Source organism: Cervus elaphus, chromosome 5 (assembly GCF_910594005.1).
Source record: "Cervus elaphus chromosome 5, mCerEla1.1, whole genome shotgun sequence".
In the NCBI taxonomy this organism is placed as follows: domain Eukaryota; kingdom Metazoa; phylum Chordata; class Mammalia; order Artiodactyla; family Cervidae; genus Cervus; species Cervus elaphus.
In genome coordinates this window covers 52,176,915-52,195,638 of record NC_057819.1, presented here as the reverse complement: position 1 = coordinate 52,195,638, position 18,724 = coordinate 52,176,915, and the positions used below count along the sequence as shown (strand labels likewise).

Below are 18,724 nucleotides of genomic sequence, written 5' to 3'. Positions count from 1 at the left end.
CACAGTAACATTTTGAATGTCTGACTGAGAATGGACAGAGAATTCAGTCCATAGGGTTGCCAGGTTTAGCAAATAAAAATCCAGGCCACCCAGTTAAAATGGTATTCCAAGTGGCTCAGTGGTAAAGAATATGCCTGCAAGACAGGAGACCTGGGTTCAATCCCTGGGTTAGGACGATCCCCTGGAGTAGGAAATGGCAACCCATCCCAAAACTCTTGCCTAGAATATTCCATGGGCAGAGGAGCCTGGCAGGCTACAATCCATGGGGTCGAAAAGAGTCAGACATAACTGAACACACACACACACACACACACACACACACACACATAAGCAACAAAAAATGTTTTAGTATAATTATGTCCTGTTCAATATTTGGGACATAATTATGCTAAAAAAAAGTTATTTGTTATTTATCTGAAACTACACTGAGCATCCTGTATTTTACCTGGTAATTCCCCAAGTCAAGATGGATAATTAAATAGTTTTTTGTCCTGTCTGTTGCATCATTATATCAGTTGATTGATTATCCTTCACCAAGGTTGTTCTTTTCTTTTTTTTTTTCATGGTGGGAATCTAATGACAGTGTAATCTCATTAATTCCAACCTCACGAATTTAGAATTTTGATTATTGATGCAAGGGCTATGCTGAAGTACACCCTCGTCTCTACATGAATTTACTAGGCCTATTTATCACTGATCATACAAACAAAACTGAAAGAGAATGATTTATCTCTTTGGGAGACTACAAATAGTCTAATTACATTGTAATCAGAGGGTATCGTTATTTCAACTGTGCTTTTCTTTTAATAATTACAGATCATTCTGTCATTCATTAACAGCAAGATAAGACTCTTCCAGGTAGAGTCAGGTGCAGCCACATCCATCCCCATGGCTCCCACCTGTCCCCAGTACCTGTCTCCTGGCTTTGTGGTTGTCTTGTTCATAATGCTTCCTAGATCTTCATACAGCTGTGCTCACTACTTGAAGGCATCCTATAAATATCTGTTGGTTGAATTAATGAATGAATATTATCTGTGCGTGTTAAAATAATCAAACTGTTTGTTACTAACCATCTTATGTTTTAATTGTAAAAAATAATAATAATTTGAGCTGGTCTTTCCCTTTATTCCAAATTTCTGTTCATAAAGGAATTTTTGGATAAAGTTAGCTGCATTGCATAATGGCCTTTGCAAGGCTGACACTCAAAATATGTTATGAAATCCAAAAAGTGTTTTATGAGGAGAGAATAAAAGGTTCTTATAAAATCAACATAAACACCCCTGTGAGCTTTCTTCAGTTTTGGGACTATGGATCTCAAACTTTCTATCAAGCTACTAATGAATCCACCTACAATGCAGGAGACTCAAAGAACTGGGTTTGATCTCTGGATCAGGAAGATCCCCTGGAGAACAAGATGGCAACCCACTCCAGTATTCTTGCCTTGAGAATCCCATGGACAGAGGAGCCTGGCAAGCTACAGTCTATGGGTCTCAAAAGAGTTGGACATGACTAAAGTGACTAAACAACAACAACAAATGATATTAGTCAGGTTTAGCCTGCCATCTTCCATACTTTATCCCCATTGCTCATGATTACACACACACATCACACATAGACACACACACACACAAGTACCTTCCCATATATCTTCCAAAGAGATGGAAGGGGATACTTTTGATTGGATACTAATTGTGGTTGTCACCAGTAAATAATGCATTAATAGTGTAAAACAGATAGGTAGACATCTACACCTTCTAAACCACATTTGTATTATTAGAGACCACTCTATACAAGCCATCTAAAGACCCTTGAGAACTCCCAGTGAATTCTGGACCACTCTTGAGGGAAATTAAGCTGGAGTGTTTTATGTGTGGGAAGGGTAACACTAGCATTTCTGTTGCCTGGTATTGGTCAGCATCTAGCCTTGGAAACATGTGTGCTTAGTCACTCAGTGGTATCCAATTTTTTGTGACCCCATGGACTGTAGCCCACCAGCCTCCTCTGTCCAAGGGGATTTTCCAGGCAAGAATACTGGAGTGGGTTCCCGTGCATTCCTCCAGCGGATCTTCCCAACCCAGGAATCAGACCCAGGTCTCCTGCATTGCAGGCTGATTCTTTACCATCTGAGCCCCCAGGGAAGCCCCAGGAAACATAACTTAGGTGAGGCTTATTCTGTTTCCACTTGTGGTTTCTTTCTTTTGTATTTCTTTCAGTAGAGAAACTGGATTTAATAGGAGCTAGGAGAATAGGAATTAAACCTTCCTCTGTTTCTAATCCTACCCATATCTCAGGAGTATTTTTCCCTGGCAGTCTCAGAGAACTCAGGAGGGTGTACTGAATACAGGTGGGCACTGGAACAGAGGTGGGCATGATACGATCCTCTCTTTTAGGAGAGTTGAGTCACGGTCTCACGCTCCTCTTTTGTTCTCCCTTCCCTCACAGCACCCTGGAGGGATATTATGTGGATGATGCCCTGCAGGGGCAGGGAGTTTACACTTACGAGGATGGAGGCGTTCTCCAGGGCACGTATGTAGACGGAGAGCTGAATGGACCGGCCCAGGAGTACGACACAGATGGGAGACTGATCTTCAAGGGACAATATAAAGATAACATTCGGCATGGAGTGTGCTGGATATACTACCCAGTAAGTCTTGTCACTGCTCAATTCGCTAAAAAATAGCATGTTTTAAGACAAGGCTTTGAGTCTTCCCAATGAAGAATAAGATGTATTCTCTATGTTAGAAAATGTGAGACTGTGAAAACTTGAGAGTCAGTAGCTGAAGTCAACAACTTAAGGGGGTTGTCCTCTCACTGTGAAACAGTTGACTTAAATTGTCCTCCGATCTCTATAAATTCCTCTTCAGTGTGGCTTTGGAAAGAAATGATTAGTCACGATTAAAACAAAATGGAGTAGACTTCCCTGGTGGTCGAGTGGCCAAGACTTCATGCTCCCGATGCAGGGGGCCTGGGTCTGATCCCACATGCCACAACTAAGACCTGGTGCAGCTAAATAAATATCTTTTAAAAAAGTAAAAGAAAACCAAACTGAGACAAACTGGCTTGATTGTACCACCAATAAAAACAAAAATACATTGATTTTTTTAAATATTTCTTTGGGATATAGAAAGAATGTTGGAATGTTTCATTGTTGCAATTAATTTTATTCTCTCTCATATGTAAGAATGATTCCAGCAATTTCACATCTTTTTGGACTTACTACACTATTGTTACTTGACTTTCCAATCCCTCTGCCCATTTTTTGGTTTATATTGCTTAAATCAAGGTGATTAAAATTAACTAGCCTTTGAATATTTGATAACATTTATGATCTTTCTGGAGTTGACTAGAGCAGAAAGATGCAGCAAAAACCCATGGCTGGGAATTAATGCTGTAATTTTTGTTTGCATTTCAAATACCCCATCTGTTCTTAGTGAGTTTCCAGAAAATGTTTCAGAAAATAGACCTGCAAAAATATTTTATCTAATATTTTATTTTGTCCGGAACTTAAGTCAAAATATGTTTTTTCTTACTCTTAATCCTATCCTTTTATGATTTAAAAGTATCAGTAAAAACAAAGTCTCTATTGTATGTATAACAAGAAAAGTAATACCAGCAAAATCTACTTACACATTATTGTTGCTGAAAAATAAGTTATACTCTAGCCAAAGAAAAAAATTGTGAAACATTTTTTTTAATTATTATTAAAGCATTTACACATTTTCTTGGTAGGATCTGCAATAGCTCAGAAGTTTCTGTTACAGAGGGAGAAGAGGTGGAGGTATTTACCAGATTAGGAAGCCTGAAACTTCTGTTACTTCGTCACTAGGTAGGATAAGCTTCCTACTGCCCTGTGCTAGGGAGCTGCCCATAGCACAGTGAATCTTGAAGTCAGGGAAAGTGGAATTCCTCCTGGGGGTTGAAATGAAGGAAATGCAATGAACCACAAGATTCTCCCACTACCTGTAATTTTACTTGTAACTATGAGCAATTTAAGTCCCTAGAGGAGATCAAAGATGCACTAAGGTGAATTGATCTGATTCACTCAATGCAGTTGCAGTTTGAAACCTAAAAGGCACAGCTGCATTTTAGCCTTCAGCTTTAATTAGTGTCCTTTTAAACACCAAGAGAGGACTCCACCTTAGGAAGGAAGAAGCATTGGGGAGTTACAAGCTGTCAAAATTAACTTGGTTGATGACATTTTGTGGATAGTATCTGTTGGCATTGGGGCCAGGCGTGAGGCTGGTGATCACATCCCACTGCTCTGATCTCCGGGTTGAGAATCAATCAAGAAGCGGGCTTCCCTGATGGCTCAGACAGTAAACAGTCCGCCTGCAATGCAGGAGATCCGGATTCAGTCCCTGTGTATGGCAACCCACTCCAGTATTCTTACCTGGAGAATTCCATGGACAGAGGAACCTGGAGTAAAGAATTCGCCTGCAATGCAGGTGACCCAGGTTCGATCCCTGGGCTGGGAAGACCCCCTGGAGAAAGGAATGGCAACCCACTCCAGTATTCTTACCTGGAGAATTCCATGGACAGAGGAGCCTGAAGGGCTACAGTCCCAAAGGTCACAAAGAGTCGGACTCAACTGAGCAATTAAGAAATGGACATAGGTGTCAGGGATCAGGACTTCATTATGGCGGAGTTAGAATGCAGAGGTGTCATGGGTTTCTACTTCTGCCCCTCTGAACTAAACAGATGGGCCAGGTGCCCACAGAGCAGCTAAGAAAGCTGCAGGTTTCCCCTGGGGAGTAGGGCTGCCTGGGGGAGCTTCCCCAAGGAGAAGAGAGGATGAGAGGGGAGCAGGTGCTGCCCATGGGCGCTGCCAATTCTCAGAACAGGTGAGCGAAAATGCAGAACATGGGAGAGCAGCAGACTTTATCCTGTTAACCCCCATCTGGTAGAGATGGGTGTCAGATCCTGCCTTCTCACCGATCAAGTGAAGGATTCCTCTTCCCATAGGGGGAGCCCCTGAGCAGAGGAGAAAGGGGATCAGTTTTCCCTCTGCTCCCCCTGGTACAGCCAACAAGGAAGTGTCTGTGACCTGAGGTCAAAGTAGGAACAAAGCGAGGCAAAAAAAAATGATCCTCCATCCAGGATTTGTAAGCTCATTCTAAGGGTAGTTTATTTCTGTCAAAAGCTTACCTTGGAACAGTGATAGAGAGTTTTAATTAAAAACTCATAACTCCTTTCCCTGGTAGCTCAGTCGGTAGAGAATCTGCCTGCAGTGCAGGAGACCCGGTTCAATCCATGGGTTGGGAAGATCCCTGGAGAAGGAAATGGCATTCCACTCCAGTATTCTTGCCTGGAGAATCCCATGGACAGAGGAGCCTGGAGGGCTACAGTCCATGGGGTCGTGAAGTCAGACACGATTTAGCAACTAAAACCACCAACTCCTTTCTAAAATAAAAGAAGAATCTGCTTTATCATTCTAGACAAATAAAATCACTTGCCCCCAAAATGAAGTTTAAAGTACGTAAGGGGGAAGAAAACCTGAGACCCTAGAAAGACAGAATGCTGAATAAATAGTAATCTTGATGGTTTAGTTAGTTACCGTGTGTGAGGAGCACAAGTGCTCTAACGCCACTCAGCTGTCATCGTCGCTGAAAGTCTGAAGGCAGATCTTGCAGAAAATACATCTCTGTTCCGGCTAAGTCATTAAGAATTAACTCAGGGAGGAGGAAGAGCAATAATACATCCCTAATGTCCTTTCTATCTGGGAAAAATGCTTCCAAGTATTTTTCTTTCTATGGAAGTGCTGTGATTCATTTTTAAATTTATAACTGTTTTTTTTCTCCAAAGAGCCATTAGACTACAGTGAACTGTGGAGATTCTATACCTGGTGGTTATTTCTTCCTGCTCCCTCTCTGTAAACAGCATTTGAAATCACTCAGAAGTCATCCCACATCACTGACTCTGAGTAGCTGCTTCTAGAACCTTTCAGTTGAGGAAATAACCAAGCTTTTAGAAGATGTCATGGCCTTACTAGTCTCAGGTCAAACCCACAAAGGTCTGAGATTTCCATTTATACCATGAGGACCTCCTAGATGGGAAGGAAAAAAAAAAAAGGAAACATAGCTGTACCCTAGGTTAGGTTTTTAAATATTAACTCTTTTTATTTAATAATTTATATAATTTAATAATATTTAATAATAACAGTTTATTTTTAGTGTCCCAATTCAATTTACAAAGTATTTTCATCACCTCCTGTGTCCCTAGCACTGGTACCAGGATACAGAATTCTACGATAGCCTCTGCCCTAAAGCATTTAAGGACCCTTGGGAATGAAGCAAGTGACAATAAAACAGGAAGCACAGCTGGCTCCTCTCCTGGAAGGAGGCAGAAGGGAGCAGTAAATAAAGAAGAGTGGGAAGAGAGAAGTGATGGGCAAAGGAGGAGAATTTAGTTGTTCTTTTTTCACTTCTCATTCTAGCTCAAAAAAATAAACCATGGTATAGGACTCTCAGAAAGACAGTATCTCAAAGTTCTTTTGTTTATTCCTTACAAAACTGCAGACAACTCTCTACTCACATACACTAAACTAATTCTTAAGTATCTTTGAACTAAAGATTTTCTTAATAGACCAGAAATTCAGAATTCAATATTAGAAAAGCAAATTTCTAAGAATAGTGAGTAAGACTGTTTTGCTGCAGATCCTCATCACATTTGATATTGGCCCAGAGAAACCCTTGTCGCATTTCCTTTCAATGTTTATGACATATTACAAATGGGTGGCTCAGTGAGTAAAGAGTCCACCTGCAATGCAGGAGACATAGGTTCCGTCCCTGGGTGGGAGAGATCTGGAGGAGGACATGGCAACCCACTCTAATGTTCTTGCCTGGAGAATCCCATGGACAGAGGAGCCTGGTGGGCTACAGTCCATGGGGTCCCAAAGAGTCAGACATGACTGAAGACACAAATACAGCGTATTTGTTTCTTAGATAAGAAACAAAGTTAGACAGTATCAGTAACTTGTCCAGGATTATAAAGTACAGCTCCATCTCTGACTCTGTAAATCAGGTTTATACGTTCTCTGTGCATATAGCCTATAGGGGACTGGGTGGGGAGGGATGATATGCCTCATGCTTTTCATGCTCATGTGAAAAGCTGAGTTCTTAATCTGTTATGATCCATATTAGTGCTACTAACAGTGGGCATGCACAAGAGGAATATCTTGAACTTGTGTCATATGAGTGAGTTAAAGTCGCTCAGTCATGTCTGACTCTTTGGGACCCCATGGACTATGCAGTCCATGGAATTCTCCAGGCCAGAAGACTGGAGTGGGTGGCCACTCTCCAGGGGATCTTCCCAACCGAGGGATCAAACTCAGGTCTCCCACATTGCAGGCAGATTCTTTACCGGCTAAGCCACCAGGGAAGCCCAAGAATACTGGTCGTGTCATATAGATAAATACTATAATATAATATTTTCTGGTTTTGGGTTTCTCCCATCAGGATGGAGGCAGCCTTGTAGGAGAAGTAAATGAAGATGGGGAGATGACGGGAGAGAAGATAGCCTACTTGTACCCTGATGAAAGGACTGCCCTGTATGGAAAATTCATCGATGGAGAGATGATAGAAGGGAAGCTGGCTACTCTTCTGTCCACTGAAGAAGGAAGGCCTCACTTTGAACTGATGCCTGGAAGTAAGTTGAATCTGCTCCGGATGGGTTGCTTTAATTCCAAAACAGGTTATTAGGGCTTACTGGGGAGAAGTTAGTTTCCTTGTCTTGTCTGGTGTATCAGCTTGGCTGCTAATGAGACACCTCAGCACCTCAGGGGTTTACAACATCAAACACAGGTCTGATAAGCGGCTGTATTCAACTGGTCCAGAGGGGCTTGGCCAGGCCAGATGGGACTCAAGGCTTCTAGCCAGCTCGGTGGTGGCGATGATGGTTTAGTCGCTAAGTCATGTCCGACTCTTTGCGACCCCATGGACTGTAGTCCACCAGGCCCTTCTGTCCATGGGATTTCCCAGGCAAGAATACTGGAGTCAGTAGCCATCCCCTTCTCCAGGGGATCTTCCCAACCCAGAGATCAAACCAGCGTCTCCTACTCGTTGGCAGGCAGATTCTTTAACACTGAGCCACCATTCTCTAACACTCGGGAAACCCTAGTCAGCTCAGAGCCTGTGCTGGGCCTTAACTCTGGGCCTGTCGATCCGTTTTCTCAGGCCACCACAGGAAGCCAGAGCCTGAGCAGACACCTGCGATGCCTCTTGAAGCCTCAGTGTGCAACTGACACAAAGTCCCGTTCACCCACTTGTCATTGGTCAAAGCAAGTCACACGGCCAAGCCATCAGTGAAACAGGGAACGATACACCAGGCACTTTAGTAGCAGATGCTGAAAGTCACCTGACAAGGGCATAGCTGTCTAATTCTAGTGCGCAGGAGGGGTGAAGAAATGACAGTGATAATTTAATCAGTTTTAAATATTATATCTCAGGGGGGGAAAAACCCTACAGTTTAATGATTGAATTGATAAAGAATCAAGTTAGGTAGATCTCCAAGTTGTAATGCTGAATCAACCTGAGTTCCAATTGGGGAAGATAAATGCACATTGGTACCTGGGCTTGTTTCAAAGTCTAACATCGAGACTTTCCTGGTGATCTGTGGTTAAGACGCTGAACTTCCACTGCAGCGAACATGGATTCAACCCCTGACTGGCTAAGATCTCACAGGCTGAGCTATGCGAGCAGAAGGAGGGGAACGTCTAGCATCGTCTTGGAAGACATACTCCATGCACAAATGAGCCTGTTGGTCTCCATGTTAGAAAAAGTCCTGTTTCCTTTTAGAAGTACAAGATGGCACCAAACTTTTTTTCCTTATTACAAAATTATTTTCTGTAGAAAATCTGGAAAATATACATCGAAAAAAATCAAGGTTTTGTATTCTGGGTGGCACAATATTAAGAAAGCTAAATTGGTCTGATTCCTTGAAAACAATGTATGAAAAAGTGAAGTGCTCAGTCCTGTCTGACTCTTTGTGACCCCATGGACTGTAGCCCACCAGACTCCTCTGTCCATGGGATTTTCCTAAGGCAAGAATACTGGAGTGGGTTGCTATTTCCTTCTCCAGGGGATCTTCCCAACATATATGTATTTCCAATCTAAGTTAAGGTATAAGAAGAATAAAGTAGAAAAGATAGTGCATCTAGGCATTGCTAGGCCTAGATAATATTTAGCTCTTTGGATTGGAAGGAGATTCTCCAAAGGGTGGTTGTTCAAAAATAGGAAACCTAGCACTTTACATTTAGCTCCAACTTGGGTTGTTATAAATGTCTCCGTTTTTGTTTTTTTAAGTTAAAAATTGAGGCATTTTAAATGCAGTATGGGAGTCTGGATTGGATCCTGGAACAGAAAAAGGACATTCGTGGAAAAACTGGTGAAATCTGAATTAAGTCTGGAGTTCACTCAATAGTAACGCTATGCTGGTTTCTTAATTTGGACAAATGCAGCATGTAACATAAGAAATTAACATTAGGAGAAACGGTGAGGGGCATCAGGAGTTCTCTGTACTAAATTTGCAACTTTTCTGTAAATTTAAAGTCATTCCACAATGAAGTATTTTTTTTTTAAGTGTAACAGTAATCTTTGAACTTTAAACTCTGATATCTGCACTCTTCATGTCCATTTCAATAGGAAACAGTGTTACAAAGTTCAGAAATGAGGAGACTATGGCCAGGGGAAGATACCAGTTGGTGATGCAGATTTTAAAACTTCAGAAATGGCAACACTTTTAGTGGCAAGAGTCTTGAACTTGAGAGTCACCTCGTTGGAGTCTTGGCTCCAACATTACTGTATTATGGCTTGGGGCAGGTTACTTATCCTTTTAGAAACTATTTCTTCATGATAAAATATAGATATTGGCATCTATCATAAAGCCCCATCAGGGAAGTTATTGTGGTTATTACACTTTTCTTGGTGTAAGTATGAAACACATTTTGGAAAGTGAGAGTGATCAGTCTCAGGGGAATTATGGTTTTTCTTAGAACTCCTGGATGCAAATAGCAAGCACCCTCTTCAAACTCACTTAAGACCAGAAAAGGAGGGGTGGATTTATTGGCAAGATTCCAGCAGGCCTCAGTTCTTTTAAGGCTAGGTTGAACAATTTGGGTCTCAAAGGGATCAGAAAGCATAGTTGCTCTGGGTGACTGGGAGGAACCAGGCCCAGTCTTTGCTCTGTGTTCTGCCCCTTTTGTTTCTGTCTCCTTCCTCTTCCAGTTACAAGTACTGAACCCCTGACTGGCTGACAGATGAGGGCTTTTGGGGTCATGTGGCTTCTGGCCCAGTGGTTGGGGGAGGAGGAAGCAGAATGCCAGTGTCTCACCTAAAACCCTCCTCACTGCCTTCTCCTTTCTCTCTGTGCTCTTGGATCAACAGACTGCTTCTCTCTCTCCACACTTCTTGCTGAGTTTTCTTGTGCCTCTGCCTGGAATTTCTTCTCTCCTCATTTCTTCGCCTCTTTACATAGCAATTCCATTCCCTGGCTAATGCTTATTCCGTCTCTTTTTTAGTGCAATTATCAGCATCACTTGAATGTTTCTTAGAAATGCAGGTTGTCAGGCCCCCTTCAGGACTATTAAATCAGAAGTTGCATTTTTTTAATTTAATTCTTTAAATGTTTTTCGGAGTATAGTTGATTTACAATGTTGTGTTAGTTTCAGGTATACAACAAAGTGAATCAGTTATGCCCACACATATATCCACCCTTTTTTAGATTGTTTTGCCATATAGGCCATTAGAGTATTGAGTAGAGTTCCCTGCAATATACAATAAGTCCTTATTAATTTTTATTTTTTTGGCCGTGCCTTGCAGCTTGCAGGATCTTAGTTCCCCAACCAGGGGTTGAACCTGGGCCTTTGGCAGTGAAAGTAGAGAGTCACAACAACTGGACTGCAAGGGAAATCCTTTCCTGTTCCATCCTTAAATGGCTTGGCTCCACTCTTAGAAGTAACGTTTGTCAAGTGAACGGATGAATTGCAGTCCCAGGTCATAGTGCCAATGACAGGGGAATAGAGGGAGGAGAGGGTACCTTCAGTTGGCCTGGAGCACAGGCCTGTCTAAGGGAGCAGAGGGAGGGATGGTCAGCGTTGGAGAAGACAGCTTGACTCCTTGAAAGCAGGAAGAGATGTGATATGACTCCTGCTTGTATCTGCACAGCCCCTAGCATGGTGTTTTATGTGTAGTTGGCACTTAGCACATTTGTGAGGAACGTTTTAGTCTAAGGAAAGGAGATGGGAGTTCTTAGGAGAATTTCTGCACAATAGGATGTGTATTCCACAGAAATGTTTGGTTTGGAAGTGTAGGGTTTTTTTTTTTTTTTTGCTTGCTTGAACTTCCTTTAATCGGTCGTGTGCTGGTTCTCAGCCTTCCCTGCCCTGCTTTACTGCAGGCCAGGGTGTCTACCCCTTCTCTGGTGCATTTCCCAGGCTCTGTGCCTCTGACTTCTGTCTGGGTTTGGCCACAGGCCAAGGACAGGAGCAGGGAGAAGCCCTCTGTGTGTCCCATAGAGTCCCCAGCAGGGGCCTGTCTCCTGATTCCATATCCTAACAGGACGGTTCCCCACGGGTCCAGCTTTCCTGGGCTCCCCCAGGTCCAGAGGTCCAGGGATGGTTCTGTGGCTCAGATGGTAAAGAATCTGCCTGCCAATGCTGGAGACCTGGGTTCGATCCCTGGGTCGGGAAGATCCCCTGAAGAAGGGCATGGCAACCCACTCCAGTATTCTTGCCTGGAGAATCCCATGGACAGAGGAGCCTGGCGGGCTACAGTCCTTGGGTCACAGAGTGTCAGACACGACTGAGTGACTAGCGCTGCTCCTGTGACTCAGGGTTATGGCTTTCTGCTCTTGGCAGTTTCTGGGCTCTTCATTGCCTTCTTCGGCTTCTCAGCTCTTCCATCTTCTGTGTAACCAGTTCCCTGTATTAAATTCTCTCTCTTCAAAATACTCAAATGGTCTGTGACATGGGCTGATCTGGATTGTGACGTGGACTGATCTCAGACTTTTAGTCTGAGACATTAATTTGGGTTTTGATGGTATTAAAAAGAAAGAAAGAAAGAAAGAGGACCTGGTAACCATTGGTAACTACTTAGGAACTGCTTAATGGATAATTTATGATGCCTTAGTGCCTAAAATAATTGACTTTTCAGGAGTAAACTTGTTTCTTTACTTATTAGCCTTTGGAACGCCGTATATCTTCCTCGTGCTCTTGGAGGGTTCTTGGAGGCTAATTCTTTGCCGAAAACTAACGTTAATTCTAGAGTGGCTATGTGCCTTCGTTTCTGGAATAAATTACTAATTGGTTTCTGAACCACTGTAATAGAAATAAGATGACTTTTGTTAATGCTTTATCAAAAGCAGTCTGTTCTTAATTCTGGTGAGGCTGAATGTTTATTTTTAGTGAAGGAGACAATTGCCAAGGGTGGGTGGTTGGATTCTACAGACTGTGTCTAGTGTGAAAAAAACCACAAGGAAAATTTAAAACTATTATCCAATCTTATCCAACCAGAGAGAGATCTCAAGTTTTCATGACAAAGCTTTTTCTCAGTTAAAAATTTTAATTACACAAGTAGCTTTTAAATCATGTGAATAAAGAGAATCCAAAAGCAAAAAATGGAATTTTAAGAGATAGTCCTGATGGCTGTGAAGACCTGATAACAAAACTCCAGAACAAATCTGAAAACTATCCATTTATATTTTGCACAGCAGTCTGTAATTACTGGTGTAAACCTGCTTGTGAGAAGCATGTTATCTAGCCAGCCAGCAACTATTTCATCCTATCACATATTTTAATTAGAATTAACATTATCACCTGGTACCCATGCCATCTACTAAGCATCCAATTGCTGTATTCAATAATAACCTAAAAGTATCTTTTAGCAACTCAATTCAGAATCACAAAGTTCAACAAATGAAACATCAGATTTTAATCCCCTAGTATAAGAATATTTGATGTTATGACAATATTTGTTACACTTAAGATTCTCAAATCAGAAATGATCTTGGAAGTATAGCATGAGCTCTACCAGTGGGTTGGATGATGCTTAGGTGTAGGTCACTCATGTAATTCCAGATAGTTAAAGAATGAAAGAGCTAAAGTAAATTATGCTTTGTAAAATGGTATCCATCTTCATTATTATACTCCTGAACACAGTGAAAGCATTTCAGGAGTAATAAAAAATTATTACTTTAGATTAACTTTTTCCTGAGTATCTCTCTGTATTTTTTTCCACTTGGATATTCAGCAAAAGAAAGAAAACCCATATGTGTATCTTTTACTAGGTGACAAAATGGGTTGGGATTTATGTATTCACAATAATAAATTCTCCTAAAAATAATGAATGTCATTATAGTCACCAAGAGATGCATAATGAATATGATGGAGAATGAAGCTAAGAATTTTATTGTGTTTGCACATTTACTCAGGATAAGTAAACTTTCTTATCATGAAAAACTATTACTAAAAAAAAAAGCTCTCCATTTATACTGAAGAATTTCATTCTAGTTGGTCTAACTTGAGTAACCTTTTGCATTATTTAACTTATGCTGGTCCCATTGATAGAGAGAAATGTTTCTGATGCACTTCCCTGACTCTGGGCCTGTACTGAAATTTTTGTTTGCTTTTCAGGTGCGGTGTACCACTTTGATAAGTCAACTTCATCTTGCATTTCTACCAATGCTCTTCTTCCAGATCCATATGAGTCGGAGAGGTAATTGTTCCCCTGTGGTTTTAATGACATCATTTATGTGAGTTAAATAACTCTTGTGGTGGGAATTACTGCTCCTTGGTGGCCCTCTACTCAGGCTGAGTTCCCTAGCAGAAAAAAACAAATGTATATTCTGAGCAAGAGTGTTTTCATGGTCATGCAGCATCTGTCCCTGTAAGAGAGTTTCTCCACCCATAAAGCACAGAACAGCCTGTGTGTCGGTCCCGGAGTGAAGCTTCTTCGAGGGGACAGCAGTTGGGTCAGGCAGCCCGTTATACCCTGCCCAGGCGTCCACTTTCCTGGGGCTCTTGGCGTGGCAGCCTCTCCTAGCCCCTCGGGAACATTTCACACTCTTGAAAGCTCTAGTCGAGGCAGAACCAGATGTCTGCTGCTTTACTTAGCCCAGCTGAGAGGGTCTGGAGCACAAGATAATGTCTTTATTCACTAAGGGAAGACAGGAATAAATAAAATGTAACAAGCATAAAAACATTGCAGCTTACAAATTACAATTCTCTAAGCTCCATTCGAGTGTCAGGCCCCATTCCATTGAACATGCTAGCTAAACTCTAGCTCTGGATTCCTGGAATGGCTTTCTCTGGTCTCTTGACTGGGGTTCCTGCGCCCCAGTGGCTGGCCTGTTTGTGGGTAAGAGCGCCATCTGCAGTGGACTTTCTCTTGGCCTCACTCTGTAATCGTGGCTTCTATTCAGTTTCTCTTCTGTCCGCGTCTGAGAAAAGGCCTCTTCCCTGGTTTAACTGACAGGGCTGACACTACAATGTCACAATGAATGAATGGCCTCTTTCTTGAGATGAGGCTCTGGCCTCTTTGCAGAGAGAAAGATTTGGTCTTTGTTAGCCCCCAAACACAACAGTCCCCTAACCGTATGTATCTTTTTTTTTTTGTTACTGTCGTTGTGATGATGCCACATAACAGTAGCCTTAGACTACCAGCGATTTATGAAAGCAAATATTTCCTTCTGCGCTCATACTTCTGTAGATTGGCTGAGGCTCAGCCACTTTTGACTGGGTTCCATTCGGCTCAGCTGGACTAGGCTGTGCTCCAGGTTTCAAGTTGGGTTCCGGTCTGTCTCACATGCCTTCATTCCAAGACTCAGGCTAAGCAAACAACAGCCCCCTGGGGCATCTTCTCCTTGTGGAGATGAATGGAAGCTCAAGGAAGCTGGCAGAAACTTGCCATGCTTCTTAACACCCGAGACCTAGCCTTGCAGTCACTTCTGCCTAGTGGCAAAGCAGATCACTCAGCCAAAACCAAGTCAGTTGGGCAGGGACGTTATCCTCCATGCAAGCTGAAGGGCAGTCACATGACCAAGAATCAGAATAACTCTGTCCCAGGGAGAGAGTCAGGAGGTGGAAGCAGTAATTCAGCCTTCCAGCCCGTGAAATAAACAGAAGATCTACATAACAGAAATCCCAAATGACCACTTCCCCCAAACTCTTTATCCACCACAGGGGCTGGAATAACAGAAATTATGTGATTGGGGCAGGTACTCTCCTAATAAGGGGCTTCCCAGGTGGTTCAGGGGTAAAGAGTCTGCCTGCCAATGCAGGAGCCATAGGAGATGTGAGTTAGATTCCTGGATCGGGAAGATCCCCTAGAGAAGGAAATGGCAACCCAGCCCACTATTCTTGCCTGGGAAATCCTGTGGACAGAGGAGCCTGGCAGGCTACAGTCCTTGGGGTCATGAAGTCAGACACAACTGAGCGACTTAACATGCTCACACTCACTCTCTTAATAAATCCTGTTCTGTAATCACGAGTTCTATCTTCTTAAAACCAGCACTTGGCACACTTGTTCTGTAAAGGACCACATGGTCAATATTTTAGGCTTTGTGAGTTTCTACAGCAGCTACTCAAGTCAGCCTTTGTAATGCCAAAGCAGTCATAGATAATACTGAACAAATAGGTGTGGGTGTGTCCCAATAGAACTTTATTTACAAAAACAAGCAACAGCTAGATTTGATCCTGGGGCCAGAGTTAGCTAATCTGTTATAAACTCCTTTGTTGGGAAGTACTTATTGAGTATCTTTTATTAATTATTTGTCACTCTTTTATGTAGAAGATTCATCTCAGGGTTGAGAACCTTGGGTATAGTTTTAATTAGCTTTGGGAAATGTTTGCATAGTCCAAGAAGACAGTGGAAATTGTCATTAATTAAAACATACAAATTTTTAAAAACCTTATATGAAGCACTGAGTTACTTTGTGAAGGTATGCTAATAATCCCGTTATTAGAGAGCAATGAGAGTCATGAGTATACACCGTTCTCCAGCTTTCAGTGCCGAAATCTGTATTTCACTTTTTCTTTCTGCCTCATTGAATTACTATGAACTGACATTTTGGATTCTGTAGCTATGACGGTATTTGGGTGGTTAGTAAGGGATGATATATCAAACTAAAACAAATCATTTGCCTTTTTTTTTTTTTCTTTTTAGGGTTTATGTTGCTGAATCTCTCATTTCCAGTGCTGGAGAAGGACTGTTTTCAAAAGTAGCTGCGGGACCCAATACTGTTATGTCTTTTTACAATGGAGTCCGAATTACACACCAAGAGGTGAGTGGGGTAGAAGTGGGGACTCAGTTTGACTGTGTAAAGGGCTTTGTTTCAGACACCCTTAGTTTTCTCATTAGTCCTTTTACTTTAATGTTCACTAAGAATATAAAGGAACAAAAGGCTAGGCTTTTTTATAAAATTGCTCAGATATCGTTCTCCAGCCAACCTCAGACTGCTACAGCAAAGACATTGTAGATTAGGTAGCTTATGAACAACAGAAGCTTCTTTCTCACAGTTCTAGAAGCCAGGAAGTCAAAGATGAGGGTGCCGACGGATTCAGTGTCTGGTGGGAGCTGGCTTCCTGCTTCACTGATGTCCCTTTTTTTGCTGTAACTACACATGGCAGGAGGGATGAGGGAACTCTCAGGGTTCTCTTATAAGAACTCTGGTCTTATTCATAAGGGCTCTACCTGCCCCCATGGCCCAAATACCTTCCAAATTCTCTTTTTATAAAATAAGATGGGAAAGTTAATTAGTAGTAAATTGAAGACTTCTCTGGTGGCTCACGGGCTTCCCTGTGGCTCAGACGGTAAAGAATCTGCCTGCAACGCAGGAGATCCAGGTTTGATCCCTGGGTGGGGAAGATCCCCTGGAGAAGGGATTGGCAACCCATTCCAGTATGCTTGCCTGGGAAATTCACATGGACAGAGGAGCCTGGTGGGCTATATTCCATGGGGTTGCAAAGAGTCAGACATGACTGAGCAACTAACACTTTCACTTTTCGCTTTCTGGTGGCTCAAGGGTAAAGAACCCACTTGCCAATGCAGGAGACATAGGTCCTATCGCTGATCTGGGGAGTCCTCACATGCCACAGAATAACTAAGCCTGAGAGCCACAGCTGCTGGGCCTATGCTCTAGCCTGCAAGAGCGCAACTACTGAGCCCATGTGCCTAACCACTGAAGTCCGCGTGCCTTAGAGCCTGTGCTCAGCCAAAAGAGAAGCCACCGCAATGAGAAGCCTGCACACCACAACTGGAGAGTAGCCCCCTGCTCACTGCAACTCGAGAAAAGCCCAGGCAGCAGCGAAGACCCAGCACAGCCAAAAATCAATCAATCAATTAATTTAATTACTTTAAAAATAAATAGGAAGTTGAGCTGCCCTGCTCTGCTCTTTTATGCCCTTCCCACCATCAGTGTGTGGAGTATGCACCATCAAAGTGCAAGGGATGCCTTAGGCCAGGGGTCCCCAACCTCCAGGCTCTATTGCCTGATGATCTGAGGTGGAGCTGATGTAATAGTGACAGAAATAAAGTGCACAGTAAATGTAATACAGTTGAATCATCCTGAAACCATCCCCCCACTCTGATCCATGGAAGGATTGTCTTCCACAAAACCAGTCCCCGTTGCCAGAAAGGTTGGGGGCCGCTGCCTTAGGCTTTTGCCATATGCGTGGCACTCAAACCATGAGGTTAGGGATAAATGAGTTAATATCTTCAGTGGCCTTTGAGTTCCTGGGAGGAAGCTCGTTTCCAATATTCACTTTCTTGTTTTCTGCAGGTCGACAGCAGGGACTGGGCTCTCAATGGGAATACCCTCTCCCTTGATGAGGAAACGGTCATTGATGTGCCTGAGCCCTACAACCACGTATCCAAGTACTGTGCCTCCTTGGGACACAAGGCAAATCACTCCTTCACTCCAAACTGTATCTATGACATGTGAGTAGGACCCCAAGCTGCCAGTGCCGAGGGGCTCCGAGAATGAGGAGGGCACCTCAGAGGTGTTATCCTGCCCCAAGGAAGGTGGCCCCCTTAGAATATCAGAGGGTCCTCGGCCAGGGGGCTACTCATGCTTACTACTTGAAATCCAGAAATAGAAAAGTGCTTCAAAGAGTAGACATGCTGCGGAAATACTATACTTCATGGTTGCTGTTTTATTGTGGCTTTTTCTGTTCTTCAGCTCTCTCATTCTGGAAAATTAAGGATAGTGTCATTGGAAGTAATAGTACAAATTGAATTTGCACTGTAGAGATTAGGGAATCCTTTTATGATGTGAAAGGAAGGAGGACTGTAAAATCCTAAACCTAGGGCATGAGGTCTGGGTGTTAGAAAAAAAAAAAAAAACCTATAAAATCAGAGTCCCTATCATCTGATAGCCAAGAGGAATGAAATACTGACACAGGCAAGAACATGGATGAACCTTTGAAAACATGCAAGGAGCCATTCACTAAAGACCGTGTGATGTTGATTCCATTTGTGTGAATAGTCCTCTATAGCCCCAGACACAGAATGCCCATCAATGCTTGCCTAGAGCTAGGAGCCGGGGTTGGGGGAGCAAAAGTTGATGGCTAATGAGCGTGGAAGTTCCTTTTTATAATTTCATATTGGAGTATAGCTGATTAACAGATTGTGGTAGTTTCAATTGGGCAGCAAAGGGACTCAGCCATACATATACATATATCTATTTTCCCCGAAAGTCCCCTCCCATCCAGGCTGCCACATAACCTTGAGCAGAG

The 18,724-nt window shown here is 42.7% G+C and overlaps 1 protein-coding gene across 3 annotated transcripts in view; it reads left to right on the top strand.

Annotated features, from left to right (window-relative positions):
• SETD7 (SET domain containing 7, histone lysine methyltransferase) overlaps positions 1 to 18,724 on the top strand; it is a 52,603-nt gene that overhangs the window by 23,346 nt on the left and 10,533 nt on the right. For all 3 annotated transcript variants that reach the window (XM_043902457.1, XM_043902455.1, XM_043902456.1), the window contains exons 4-8: positions 2,443 to 2,644; positions 7,455 to 7,644; positions 13,625 to 13,706; positions 16,155 to 16,272; positions 17,770 to 17,927. In XM_043902457.1, the coding sequence (XP_043758392.1) occupies positions 2,443 to 2,644; positions 7,455 to 7,644; positions 13,625 to 13,706; positions 16,155 to 16,272; positions 17,770 to 17,927 (750 nt within the window). The remainder of the gene's footprint in view (positions 1 to 2,442; positions 2,645 to 7,454; positions 7,645 to 13,624; positions 13,707 to 16,154; positions 16,273 to 17,769; positions 17,928 to 18,724) is intronic.